This window comes from Neovison vison, chromosome 5 (assembly GCF_020171115.1).
Source record: "Neovison vison isolate M4711 chromosome 5, ASM_NN_V1, whole genome shotgun sequence".
NCBI classification, from domain to species: Eukaryota; Metazoa; Chordata; class Mammalia; order Carnivora; family Mustelidae; genus Neogale; species Neogale vison.
The window spans coordinates 166048187-166062127 of NC_058095.1; the positions used below are offsets into that span (position 1 = coordinate 166048187).

The 13941-nt window shown below is 55.6% G+C and overlaps 1 protein-coding gene across 6 annotated transcripts in view; it reads right to left on the bottom strand.

Moving 5' to 3' along the window:
* Window positions 1-13941, bottom strand: part of TUBGCP3 (tubulin gamma complex associated protein 3) — a 65115-nt gene that overhangs the window by 11393 nt on the left and 39781 nt on the right. For 5 of the 6 annotated variants that reach the window (XM_044250130.1, XM_044250131.1, XM_044250128.1 and 2 more), the window contains 6 exons: window positions 13404-13514; window positions 13001-13109; window positions 9876-10065; window positions 8894-9029; window positions 8110-8178; window positions 4317-4452 (listed from right to left, as the gene is read on the bottom strand). In XM_044250130.1, coding sequence (XP_044106065.1) covers window positions 4317-4452; window positions 8110-8178; window positions 8894-9029; window positions 9876-10065; window positions 13001-13109; window positions 13404-13514 — 751 coding nt within the window. The remainder of the gene's footprint in view (window positions 1-4316; window positions 4453-8109; window positions 8179-8893; window positions 9030-9875; window positions 10066-13000; window positions 13110-13403; window positions 13515-13941) is intronic. The other variant, XM_044250129.1, reaches the window with a different exon arrangement.

A 13941-nucleotide genomic window follows, 5' to 3' on the forward strand; every position in this document is an offset into this window, starting at 1 on the left:
GTGAAGGACAGTCATCTGCGCGCCCAGAACGAAGGGCGCGCTCTTCCTGCGGGCACTGCCTGAGCGGCCGACGGGGCTCCCCGACACCCAAGCCCACTCACCCAAACTGCTTTCGGCATAAAAGAGCGCCACAAAACGCTGTTTTACGTGGGAGTCGCCTGCGTCATGGCCTCAGGAAGCTTCTAAAAGCAAACGCGTGCCACGTACAACGCCACTTGGGGCTTCACCCCAGAGCCGGAGCGGCAGGGACAGCGCCGCCTCTCCCCGGAAGGCCGGGCAATGGCACCTGGAGAGACCGCGTGTACTCACCAGCACGCGCAGTGGCCCCGTACAAGCCACACCCGTGAGGTCCTACAGAAACCCAACGCCCGGCCGCTGGGCTGGCTTCAGGGCAGACAGCCGCACACAGACCGGAACAGGCAGGGCGGGCGTGAGGTCCATCTGCAACTCCGTGCTGCCCTCTACGGGCTGCTGGAGAACGTCATGGCCGGCGGAGACCCCGCAGGCTCGGGGGGACCGGACGGTGCTGCCGGGGGGGACCGGACGGTGCTGCCGGGAGGCACCCGCGCGTCTGGAGAGACGCACCTTCAACAGCGCCGGCTTTGTTGAAAGTTGTAAACAGCTTTTTTGTTGTTGTTGTTGTTTTTGTTTTAAAGTACCCTAAAGCAGTTTCTTCACAATTCAAGCTGTATGTGTAACTGAGGCTACATACTTCAAAGCGACTCGACGGAGTCATCGACGGAGTCACCCGTCTGATTTACTTCTCAAGGTGAAGGGCTGGAAGAAGTCGCCAAGAAGCAGGATTTCTCGGACCCCCGTATGCGGAACCGCTCGTCGCCACGAGGGCCCCGCAAACGCCACCGCCGTCCTCTGCACAGCCAGCAGCCGGCAGAAACGCCAGCAAGGCGCCTCCCACCCCCACCCCAGGCCACACTGGTCAGAGCCCTACACAGACCCAGGATCCAAGACCCCAGGAAGTGAGCGCTGCGGCCATGACCCTGCCCCCAGATGAGAGAACCGGGGGCAGAAGACAAGCAAATGGGCTCCTGGCCACAGCGTGGTGCTGGCGGACGGCGGACCTGCCTAGGCAGTGCCGCTCAGCGTCTGTGCTGACCACGAACCACACGGTTCACGGTCCGGCACAGAGAACCCCTTCTAAAGGTCTGATCACCGAGGAGCCTCCTCCATGTATGCAAACTCGATACACACAGGGAGATACTTTAAAGAGAAAAATGTCTACTCATTTTTTAAGTTATCGTTTCTGCAATCCAGAACACTGTCCATCGTACAATGAACATTATTATTATATTAATCGAGAAAGAAAAACAGCTGCCAATCACACAGGCAGAACGCGGCAGCACCCCCACGGCCGTGCGTCCCCTACACGGGCCTGACCACCCCTCCCACCACCACCATGATCACTTTTATTCCAAATAGGACTGAAAAAGAGATCATTTTAATAGCACTTCTCTGCGGAGGGGCCTCCATTCACTCCCCTGCCCGCCGCCCCGTACACCAAGGATGAGAAAGAACACAAGCTCAGTGAACGGTGTTTATCTATTTCATTTCGTCAGCTGTTAGGTGAAATACAAATTTAGTTGCCACTAACTGCGATACTTTTTAGATTAACTGAATCCAACAACAAAAACAACAAAACTCCATACCACTGGAACCCAAATCTTTAAACAATTTTTCTAACAACCTTTTCTGTGTAGCTGAAAGACAGATCTACAGAAACGGGCATCAGCATTGCGGTAGACAGCGATCAGAAACTCCTGCACCGGGGCGCCTGGGTGGCTCAGTGGGTTAGGCCGCTGCCTTCAGCTCGGGTCATGATCTCAGGGTCCTGGGATCGAGTCCCGCATCGGGCTCTCTGCTCAGCGGGGAGCCTGCTTCCTCCTCTCTCTCTCTCTCTCTGCCTGCCTTTCTGGCTGCTTGTGATCTCTGTCTGTCGAATAAATTAATAAAATCTTAAAAAAAAAAAGAAACTCCTGCACCAAACACATCATTTTCCAGTGTAACTACTTATTCCAAACAAGTTATTTCGACAAACATTACTGCAATGATACCTGGGTACTAATGACACCGTGCGTGGGCATGCCAGCTGTCCACCCCGTACAGGAGGGAAGAACTCCAGAAGTGGTTTCCAGAAGCACTTTATATGATCGCTCTGTGTTTTTGCCTCAGACTTACGCTTGGCAGATGTTTCTCAATTTTCTGTATTAACAAGACCTAACGAAGCAGCTGATTGATTTCAGCTCATTAAGTAGCCTAAACGCTAACAACTTTGAAATACTCCTTATAAGTGGAAGTATGAACACCACACCCCAACAGAAACAGGAGCAAGAAACCAGTTTCCTGAAAAATAAGACACAAATGACAAAAGAAAGCATTTACACTCAACATTTAAAATGCATTAAAAACATTAAAACAAAGAGACAATCTGCTTGAAGGCAGCACCCAGCTTTCAGCTTCCGCTGATCAATAGCAACAGAGCCACCTGCCAGGCAGAGGGCTGGGCCCGGGGACCGCGCCCTGAACCAGCACCTCGTCCCTGAAGTCATCTGTCCCCGAAGTCATCTGACGATGCACACTCGGAGCTGAAATCCAGCACCAGCTTCGCAAACAAAGTAAAATGAGAATCCCTACCTGTCTGCCCAGCTGTTCCATCCCTAACCATCTAAGGAACCATTCAGATGCAAACAGATGGATCCTTACAAAAAACGCTTATCCGGTTAGCTACATTCATGGGAAAAAAGAAAACCCACGCAACCGAAGAGACAGGACAGGATGGTACAAACACATAGGCAGGAGCCAACACTCTGCTGTTGCAGATTCCAGGGGAGGTCTCAGCGACAAGGAAAGGGTCCGTGACAGAAGCTAACACAGAGCTCTCCCTGGAGGCATGACGTTCCACTGGCGCGATTAACGCCACGCGAGGTCAAGTCCACTTCTCCCACACGCAGAGAACCGACCAGACGTCTGTGACCCTCGCGTTGAAAGCAGAGCTTGCCGAGTCCTCAGTGCAAGAGTAAGGTCCCGCAGACCCGGGTAGGGGATGGTGAGATCAGACGTGGGTCACTGCCAGCTAACAGCAGGACCTGCTACAGAGCCCGGGCTGCCCAGATGCCTCCTGCAAAGGCACAGCAGCGCGGGGACAGAGCAGATGCACTGCTGGAGCCCGTCCGCATTCAGGCAGGAAGGGGACACGGGCACCACGACGCCCTCCAGGGAGACTGCAAGGCCAGCCACAATGGCCACCCAGCAGACACAGCAAGTGAACCTGAGCATAACGTGGCAAAGGGGGACAGGCGCAGAGCCAGGAGACTGCAAGGCCCTCTGAGCAACAGATGCCCCTTCTGACCTTCCCACACAAAGCAGCCCCTCCGCCAGGAAGCCCACATGCACTAGAGACACTCGAAGGCAGCAGCTCCTCTCCACGAGCATCATGGTAGGTAAAAGAAAACGTTCCCTCTCACTTTCTTTACAGCCGTGTCAGAGGGTCCTTATTACCAGTTTTCTAAGAAGTGAGTCCAGAGGAAGCCAGGCCGGGAGCATAAGGGCATCCTGATCCCCAGGAAAAGCCCTGATCCCCAGGAAAAGACCAGCTGTGAACACAGAAGGCATGGGGCGGCCAACACAAGCTGCCCGTTGGGTCGACACACCGGCCCCCGGCTTCTGGGGTCATTATTCTGGAACTCTGGGAGCTGCTCAAGGATCAGCCTTGACCCAGTACACGGAGGATCACGCCGGCCTGTCGTGGAACAACGGCTCCTTTCTCAGTAATCACTTTCCCCAAGGATTAAGAATCGATCGCTGCTGTTTCTCTTGAGCGACACACTGCTGAAACACCTTCTCAAAGGTTTTGAACAGATAATTGAACGCATTCAGTACTTACACCGTAAAATAAGCCTGGCTCCCTGACATGAGAATGTTCCTAACAGCCTGTAATTATCAAACAGTATGACCAAATGCTTCCGTGTCCTGGTTCACGAACCAAAACAAACATTCAGGCAACTTCCAAACAGACTAATCAACACACTAAGTGAATTTTAAATGAACCACTCATTCATTAAACAGCTTTCTCTCCTTAAAAATCAATTAATAAACCCCGACGTGAACACTAGAGTGCAAACACGGGGCTCTTAGAGACCTCGGGTCGGGACAACCTAACGGGACGCGGTTTTCTTCCCAGGTCCGCAGGGCTACAGCCGTCCCACAGGCAGCACGCCCCCAAGCACGCACACGCCACTTCTCAGCGCGGGGGCGGCACTGGCTGTCCCTGCGGGTGCGGCGGCCGCCCGGGGCGGGCTTACCGGGCATGTTTCTCAGGAGCTTGGCGTTGCACATGTGGCCCTTCCGGATGTCGGTCAGGATGTACTCCATCCGCTTGGCCCTCCACAGGAAGTTAAACACCCGCAGGTAGTGGCTCATACACTCGCGCGTAAACACCTGGAAAGAGAGCACGGCAGGCGGGTAGTCAGCCCTCTGCGCCGGAGAGCCTCCCAGGACGCCCTCGAGCTTTCTTCATCTTTTTTTTAACGCAAAAAAAAGCCAAGGAACACACAATCAAGTCTCACACATGCTAAGTAGCACGTGAGCAACGAACACGTCTAGAAGTCCCGTGGCGCTGAACCGCAGCGATCAGGGACGCGCTGAGGAGCGCGTCACGCACATCGATGCCACAAACTGAGCAACAGAGGCCGGGGCTCACGCGGCTGGTGACCGGTGTTGGGACCTTTAAACCCAGCCTAACCCTTAGTCGGACACACAGACTCCTACTCTGGCTCCGGCTCCGCAACAGCTTCCCGGGCCCAACCTCCCAAGGGAGATGTGAGGGGATGAATCTGGGGGAGGCAGGGCCGGGAAGGACCCCCAGGCCGTAAAGGGGCTGCGGGTGGTCTTCCAGGAGGTCCATCTTGCTCTTGAAGCCATTTCACCCATTTCACCGCAAGGGGCCCGCTGGGTCCCACCCCAGGAAGATGCGCCCTCGGGGCAGGGGTGGGAGGAGGCCTTCCTTCCACGCTCGCTTCCCTCCCATGGGGGCCGGTTAAATACGCATGTCAGGTGACCCACAAAGAATCTTCTACAGTCTGTCTGTCCGTGCGAGCGCGACTCCGACATGACTGTGTATGTGTGCACACAGATGGGGCGTGCGTTTGCCCTTTCCTGGATGCCTCTTCTGTGTCCCCAGCGCTCCCCCCGCAGCACAAACCAGAAACAGGCCACCTAAGCGGGACCTCTGCCGCAAGCAGCGCTGGGTTGGGGGCGTTCCCCCACATCACCCTCTTGCAGCCCCTATGCCCCAGCTAACCCACACTCTCCTCCAGCCGAGACCCCGCCTGCCCCTCAAGGACGAAGGCCACACGCCCTTCCTGGCCCCTTCTCGAGACAGGACACTTCTCACTGACCCTTGCAATCGGAGCACTTCGCCGTATACTGCTGGACCGGCTTCCCACCGGGTGTGCTCTGGGCACCGCCCACATGTAGTCCTTACAAGGCCTGCCTGCGTGTCTCCTGCAGCGCGTCCTGTGCCAGCATTCGGCAGGTGCGCGTCTAAAGGGGAGTGGTTAGGGACTGCTTTGCAGGACTCTGAATCAGCCCTGAAGGGAGGGGCACCATCTCTTCTGCGGTGCCGCACCACCGGTGGCTCACGCCATCACGGAGATGAAGGGGATGGCGTCAAACAACTTTACAACTGCATTAAAGAAATGTGGGGGCGCCTGGGGGGCTCAGTGCATTAAAGCCTCTGCCTTCGGCTCAGGTCATGATCTCCGGGTCCTGGGATCGAGCCCTGCATCGGGGAGCCTGTTTCCCTTCCTCTCTCTCTGCCTGCCTCTCTGCCTACTTGTGATCTTTCTCTGTCAAATAAATAAATAAAATCTTAAAAAAAAAAAAAAAAAAAGATTTTAAAAAATAAAAAAAGAAATGTGCCATAGGGACGCCATCTGGAGGCTCCTGTAAGCGCCGGCCCCAGAGCACACGCCACGGGACCCGCTTTACACACATCCAGTCTCATCACAATCCTTTAAACTCGGCAGCTGTTCCAGGGAGAAGAGTCGTTCTCCACTGCACGGACACGGGGGAGACACCCTTCACCTTTAGTTTTACTGCACACCTGGGCTTTCAGTTCACTGTCTGTGTAGAATAAAGTTCAGAAAAATATTAAATGAGCTTCTGACACCTTACCTCAATGCCCCGGAGATCCATGACCAACCCATGGATTTTATCCTACTCAGCACCCAAGCGAGATCAGAGATAACCCCTCCCCGTCCTTCTTCACAGAGTTAGCAAGAAGCTACAATCACACTGAGCTACAGCAGATAAAATTATGTGACTAATGTAGGAGACGTTCTCATCGTAATTAAATGCTGTACAAAAATGATAAACTCAGTTAATGAGAATATAAAAGGAACATAGATAATATAATAAATTTAACATGGAAAAAGCAGACAATCCATTTTCTTCCAAAATTTGACTTTAAAAAATGTACCTTTCAATAAAATATTCCAAATATGGAAAATATAACAAGCCAGGACACAGTTAACCCAAGACGGGAACAGCAAAGGCCAGAGGTGTAAGACGTCCCGCCCCGCACAATGTCCCCGGCACACCCTGCTGATGCGTTCCAAGGCCCTGCTCCCCCTCTCCGAGCAGCCTCCCAGGCGTGCCCTCCCCCCGCTGGCGCTGGCGTGGAGGTCAACACCTGTTAGCCACAGCTAGAGAGCCATTCCGAATGTGTTCTTTAAATAAATCTGAGATACAAACTTCTTGACTGTTTCGACTAGAGCTTTCAAACATCTAGACTTTAAAAAACAGACCGCATAAGCGAGTGTTCGCACAAGCTGTGCCGCACCTAACCGCGCACCCGCAGTGCGGCCTGCGGAAGCGCCGGACCCAGCAGCTGCGTCTGCGGCCGCTCTCCCTTCCCCACGACGCGAGGTGCTCGTCCTTCGAAATAAGATACGGCGGTCTTCACTGCAGCGTCCTTCACGCCACAGACAGTACAGACACGTACTCACAAACTAGGTAATCTGAAAGCTTCTGACTTCAATGATAATGCACAGAACAGACTTTTTTTAAGTAGGCCCCATGCGTAGCGGGGAGCCTAACGGAGAGCTTGGACTCGGGACCTGGAGATCACGACCCGAGCGGGACACTAACGGACTGAGCCAGCCAGGAGCCCTAGAACGGAGCATTTTAAGGAGTAAGAATTTAAAACCATTTAGGATGGAAGTCAAAGGCATTTGACTATGACAAGAAAATTAAACCTGACGGCAGTTACGCGTTTACAATACAGAGGCTTCAACCTGGTAACGTTTCAACACTGGGGAGGCGCGTGCGCTCCCAGTGCTCCCGGCCCGCGGCAGCCGTGCCAGCACCCCGCAGGGCGCACCGGGAGCACCGGGACAGGACAGCCCTGGGGGAGCCCGGCGGGGCTAGCACTCACCCCTGGAGAAATTTTAAAGCCAAATTATATTACTTCTTAGTGGAGTGTTTTCCCCGCTAATTAAAAGAAACGCTGGTCCTCCTCCAACACTTGCGCTGTGGCAGGACTGGAGTGGGTTCAAACAAGCGTCCCGGTGAAGGAGGCTTCACTCGGGTCTGAACAGAAGCGCAAGCGCTGAGGGCCGGGCTCGCCGCGGACACACGCCGGCGGTCGGTCTCAGCACACCCCGCGACCGCGATTCTGTTCAGTGCGGCAAACGCACTCCGTACAACGGTACAGCGACTTCCTGTCGGTTTAAGCGACATTTTACCCAAGAGTACAAGCGGGACTCCCCTGAAACACACCTGCTGGCCTCTGAATAACGCGCAACCGTCTAAGAGCAACGGAGCATCACCGGCGATGCACTAAGTCCTCGCTAAAACCTAAGATGCCACAAATGGTATTTTTAAGAATTCTTAAAATTACAGATCATTTCAGCGCTCATTAATGACCAGCTAAAAGACACACGAGTCTCGCTCGTTTTCACTCAGTGGGTCTATCCCAGAGGTCAGTGCCGGCTTTCTCTAGACGCTCCCGGAGAAGACAGCTGGTCGCAAACAAGCGATGGCCAGCAGCGGGAGGGGCTGTGGCCGCTGTCCCGTCGCTCAGCATGGCCTTACCGTTGCGATGGGCCCATCGACGTGGTAGTCCAGGCTGAACACGTCCCACCCGGTGTCACCTGGAGAGACCTGGGGACAAACACAAACGCTGCAGGCTTTCCCGCCAGCACTCCGCCTACTGCCAGGGGACAGGTCCGGGCCTCGGAGAAACGGCAGTAAAATCAAGCCCAATTTTTGCAAAAGGCCCCGAAGTTGAGTGTCAGCAACATGAGAACTGCACCCTCCTGTGCACTCCTGTGCCTTCAGTACTGGAACCCCAGCCCCCGAGGACACACTCTGCAGACACTGCGCAACGAAGGGCATGGTTCTGCAGAAGCACCATAAGATCCGTTTAGAATTACTTACCACACTCTGGTGACAGAAACTCACTGCCTTCTATGCCCCAAATCCTTTAAAAGTCCACATTTTAAAAACCCAGTAGCCCCTGCTAGTGGTCCTTCATCAGAGCCAACAGAGTATGATGCTTCTCAGACTCATTCCCTAAAGACAAGGCATCCTCGGGCAAACTGAAACTCAACACACCGAGGTCCGCCATGTTACTATTTTGCTCCTAAGCGTCATCATCGCGTCTCATTCCTGCGGCTCCTGCCATGTTCCCAGAAACAGGAGTTACTCCACGACGAGCTGCCAGGCGTCCTGGGAGCACTGCAGGCTCTGGGCCCAGGGTCCCGTCCCGCTCGCCCGTCTGAGCACAGGCCAAGCAGGCAGCACCCCCCGCCCACAGGCTAGACCACCAGCCCTAGAGCAGGGCACTCCCTGCCACGCAGGCCTGAAGCCACAGTACCTCGAGCAGCCTCACATCCAGCCTCCGGAGGATCTCGGGGCTGTCAAACTGGGCGTTGGTGGCTCTGACGGCTGTTTCAAGAATTCCAGTCAAGTTGTGTTGATACAAAGTTGTAGCTGGACGGACAAGTTCCGGTCTAACAGATTTTTTTTAAAATAAAAGAAAATGTTACTTGAATCCTTAATGAGCTTCATAAAAACTCAAAATCAATAAAAGAGTTCAAAATTATAAAAACTAAAAAGACAGGGCGCCTGGGTGGCTCAGTGGGTTAAGCCGCTGCCTTCGTCTCAGGTCATGATCTCAGGGTCCTGGGATCGAGTCCCGCATCAGGCTCTCTGCTCAGCGGGGAGCCTGCTTCCTCCTCTCTCTGCCTGCCTCTCTGCCTACCTGTGATCTCTCTCTGTCAAATAAATAAATAAAATCTTTTAAAAAAATAAAAATAAAAATAAAATAAAAACTAAAAAGACAAAAGAAACCACCACAACATGGGAACAAAAGTTTCACAGAATTAGGGACACCTGGAGTCAGTCGGCTAAGCTCCTGCCTTCAGCTCGGGTCGTGATCTCAGGGTCCTGGGATCGAGTCCCGCATCGGGCTCTCTGCTCAGCAGGGAGCCTGCCTCCCCCTCTCTCTCTGCCTGCCTCTCTGCCTACGTGTGATCTCTCTCTGTCAAATAAATAAACAGAATCTTTAAAAAAAAAAGAAAAGAAAAGAAACAGTACGTTTTTTGGACTCCTCTCAAACAGGAGCCAACTGTGACCCCGCCGCACGCCCTACGGACACTGGACGGTTGGCGCCACAGCACGCCCCGGGCCCGCGGGCTCCTCCGTGAACGAGGCACAGAATGAGCACAAAGAAAGGGACTTCAGCGTGACAGTCTCTTCGATGGCAGCTCACCAGTACGCGCTACAAGAATTCAGCGAGTCCCCCTGTGGCGCCCGCTGCTCCTCCCGAGCGCCCGCTGGCGGCCCGAGACGCTTACTTGAGAAGGTCCATCAGGTGTCGTATGAAGTCGCCCTGTCCGAGCAGCAGGTACCGCCTCATGGCCTGCATGTGGTCCAGCAGGCTGTACCTCTTGTTCAGGACGTCCAACAGGTACTTGCTGGTCTCAAAGTAGGCCGCGTCGATTTTCCCCCGAAACGCGTTCTCCAGATCTGTGAACAAATCTGTAGCTGTAAAGAACGAGAGGAGAAGTACACAGACGTACGTAATTTGTATTTCAATAAACATAAAACGAAAGGCCCCCACCTACAGAAGCCATTGCCAAAACCCCCAAATGGCCTTGAGGGCAGACCTGGCGGGATGCGTGCCCAGGAAGGCGAGCAAGCCCCCGGCCCCAGGCCGTGACCTGGGAAGGGGCCCGGACAGCAGGAGGGCGCGTGCGGACCTCCAGGGCAAGTCAGGGTAACAAACCCGAAACCGCCCCCACCTCAGCAGTGAGCCGTGCGGGGCGGGGCGGGCACAAGTCAAGGGTCCACACGCGCCCACGGGACGCCCTCGGAAGTGGTCACAGCACAGCCCGTGTGAGGACGGGCCATGCGACGGCGAGCCTGGCTATCGGGTCAGGGTCGCCACGGCAGCCGCATCGGCAGATTTCGGGGGGGACGCGGAGTAAGAGCAGACTGTCACCAGCAAGGAGACTAACCCTCAGCAGCAGCATAACAAACAAACGTTTCCAGTTTTACCCTGAGCAGAAACGGCACAGGGAGAAGACACACGTGCGGAGCGGCTTGCTCGGGGTCAGACAAGACAAAGCAAGGCCTCGGCAGCGCACGGTCTTCCCCTCGAGCCGCTCCCAAGCCTCAGGAGCCTTCGGGACTGTTTTCCGTTTGCTGCTCAGAGTAACAGTCCGGTAAGAAAGACCTGCTTTGACCACTGCTGTTCAGACCACACGTCACTGTGGGGTGGCGTCCAATGACACAGTAACGTGCGGACACGACTCGTGAGCGGGACCGCGGCCACGTTTTAAGGGGTGGTGGGGAGTGGGCTGCATACTTCTGCTCGTCTGTATCATTTAAAAATGTAAATATTACCCCAGAAATGCTTTCAGGATTAGGGTTAGGGCTGGAGGGAACAGCGGCACAGCAGCGTCCCTGCGGCCCAGCGGCACACGACACCCTGCGGCCCCCGCACGTGAGCGCGGCCCCACGCCCCGTGCCCGAGCCGGCCATCTTCTCTAGGCATTAGAGCACTCGACACCTGTCCGCACCATTCTCCTGGCTCTTGTTCCCTGTTCTACCTCTCAAACGCGGCTGTCTCCGGAAAGTGTGTACTTGGACCACAGCTCTCTCTGTTCTAAGAGCTAAACCAGGGTCCACGAATCGCTGAAACGTACACGCTCAACCGTGTGCTAAATGCACTGAGGGCGGGAGGAGACGTGTCTGACCCCAACAGCCGGAGCACCCGCGACACCACGGAGCCCTGTCCCAAGCAGCACGGTGACCCGGGCACCTCCCAGAGCCCAGCAGCTGTGGCCCCCGCCTGGATTCCCGGCACACTCCGGAGACCTCCTCCTGCGAGTCCTCTCAGACACGAAAACCAAACTGGGCCAAGAGGCACGTGAACAGATGCTCACCACCGCTCACCCTCGGGGAAACGCAAATCAGACCAGAGAGGCACCGCCTCACCCGTGCCAGAAGGGCCAGAAGTGGAAACACACCCACAGGCACAGGCGAGGCTGCGGACGAAGGGGAGCCCACGGGCACAGCCGGCAGAAGCGCGAGCCAGAGCAGCCGCTGTGGCAAGTGCACGGAGGGTCAAGACATGGCAAGGACCGCGGCCATAAGCTCCCGGACGTCCGCGACCAGGCATCCACCCAAGAAGGTGGAAACGCTCATCTGCAAAGACACGTGCACCCCACTTCAGGGCAGCGTCCCCTCAACACGAGATCCGGAAGCAGCCCAAGCGTCCCTGACAGACGGGCGGTCACAGGAAACGCGGGGTCCGCACACAACGGAACGGGACGCAGCCTTGCAAGGAGGCAATCCCGCTGCGGCCGCACGGACGGACCCAGAGAACGGGACACCAAGAGAAGTGAGGCGGCTCAGAAACACTGTATGCAGCCTGCAGCCGTCGGACCCAGGAGCCGCGAGCCGAGTGGCAGCTGCAGGGCTGCGGGGAGGCGAGGACGGTCACAAGGCCCAGTCCTGGTGACGCCAGGCGAGAAAGGTCTGGGGTCCAGCACACGCCCAGGGCCTACACCAGCCCTGCAGGGTCGTACGCTTGCGGCACTTCCCGCCTGTTACTGTCGGTGATCGTGGCTTCACCTGCACGTTTCTCTTCAGGAAAGGCACAGCCGTCGCTGAGAACAAGAACTCGTACCGTCTTGCTTACACCTGCCACGCCGTCCCACGCACAGTCGGGGGGAGCCCGTGAGCAGGAAACGCAGCCATGGCCAGAGAGCGGTACGCGCCCGCCACCATGGACTCACAGGGCGGAGGGGCAGCCGACGGGGAAAGCGGGAGGACAGCACCGAAGGGAGCCAGACGCCGTTCAGAGCAGGTGGCAATTCCACGCGGCACCCGCGGCACTCGGAACACGAGACACGTGTAAGCCCTGCTGAGCCCTGACTAAGCCTCCAGCTCGGCTGCGGCCACCATCAGCAGCAGCTGCCCTTCCTTACCCCGGCAAGGCACTGCTACAGCAGCTAACGAAAACAGGAATATAAATTACTACGGGGGGTTAGCAAGTGTAAAACACCCAGACCTCGTCTAAAACTTATTGTTTAACCCCACATAAAAAAATGGAATTGAGGGGCGCCTAGGGGGCTCAGTAGGTTAAGCCGCTGCCTTCAGCTCTGGTCATAGTCTCAGGGTCCTGGGATGGAGCCCCGCATCGGGCTCTCTGCTCAGCGGGGAGCCTGCTTCCCCCCACCACCGGTGCCTGCCTCCTTTCTGCCTGCTTGAGATGTCTCTCTCTGTCAAATAAATAAATGAAATCTTTAAAAAAAGGGTGGGGGGAGTGGAAATTTGCATAGTGGTATTTCATACACATCACACTATGTATGAAGGTATTTTGGACAATTCAGAGCATCCGTCCGTCCCCCTGGAAGAAGGCGGCTCTGGGCAGTACATACACGCAGCCCCTCCACCGCCCACGCCCGCGTACCATCCTGGGGGGAGTCTGCAGACTTGGTCACTGCTATCATCTTTGCGGTGGGCGTCTGGTCATGACAGACCTGGTGCAGGAAATTTATTGACTTTCCTATCAAAAGGACCTAAAACGGAAAATAGCCTTGAGTTACCCTTACATACAAATGATTAATCGTGCAACTACTATAGAGATTCATAAGAACAAACTACGAACTGGAAACTAAAGAACGAGACGCCTGGGGCAGCATCGAGTCAATTCCAGAAACTGGAAAGATCTCACTAGCTGACACGCATTAATAGATCAACGGATTCAATTCCTACGCGCTTCTAACGGTAAAATGCAGTAAAACCACGTTAAGAAGATTCCTCCTGTCACACGGTGGGCAGATACAAAGCCCAAGTGTGTCTCCCGGCCTTACCTTTCTGGACTGGTCCATCGTGATGAAGGAGGGAATCATGGATTTCCGCAAGGTGTACTTGTCCTGCCACAGGCGGTCTGTCTTCACCGCTGGGTCGGAGGCTACAAAAAACTGAGAGCAGAGACAGCGCGTCAGACACCGACCCTCGCGGCGAACGACCGCTAACAGCAACGCCAAAGGAGTCCGGAGAGCCCAGCCCTCTAGACACGGGAGCCTCGCCCGTTACAGAGCAAAACTCGTCTTGGAAAGCATTTTGGACACCTCCCTCTCTAAGCGGAAGTCGCGTTATGTTCCAGACTCCTTAAACGCAGGGTAACGGAGCAGGCTCTGTCCCAAAGACGCCCGATGTCCGCGGCCAGCGTCGGCGGCGCACCCCCGCGGGCAACCTCGCGGTCTAGGTGCGAGGACGGCGTTCTCCCTCCGTCCAAACGTGCGGCCCGCTGCAGGGGTGCGGCCCCTCCCGCCGTGCGCAGCCCCCGCAGGCTCTCCCTCGCAGGGCCCCCTCGAGCCTGGAACGCAGGGGCTGAAGCGGACATGC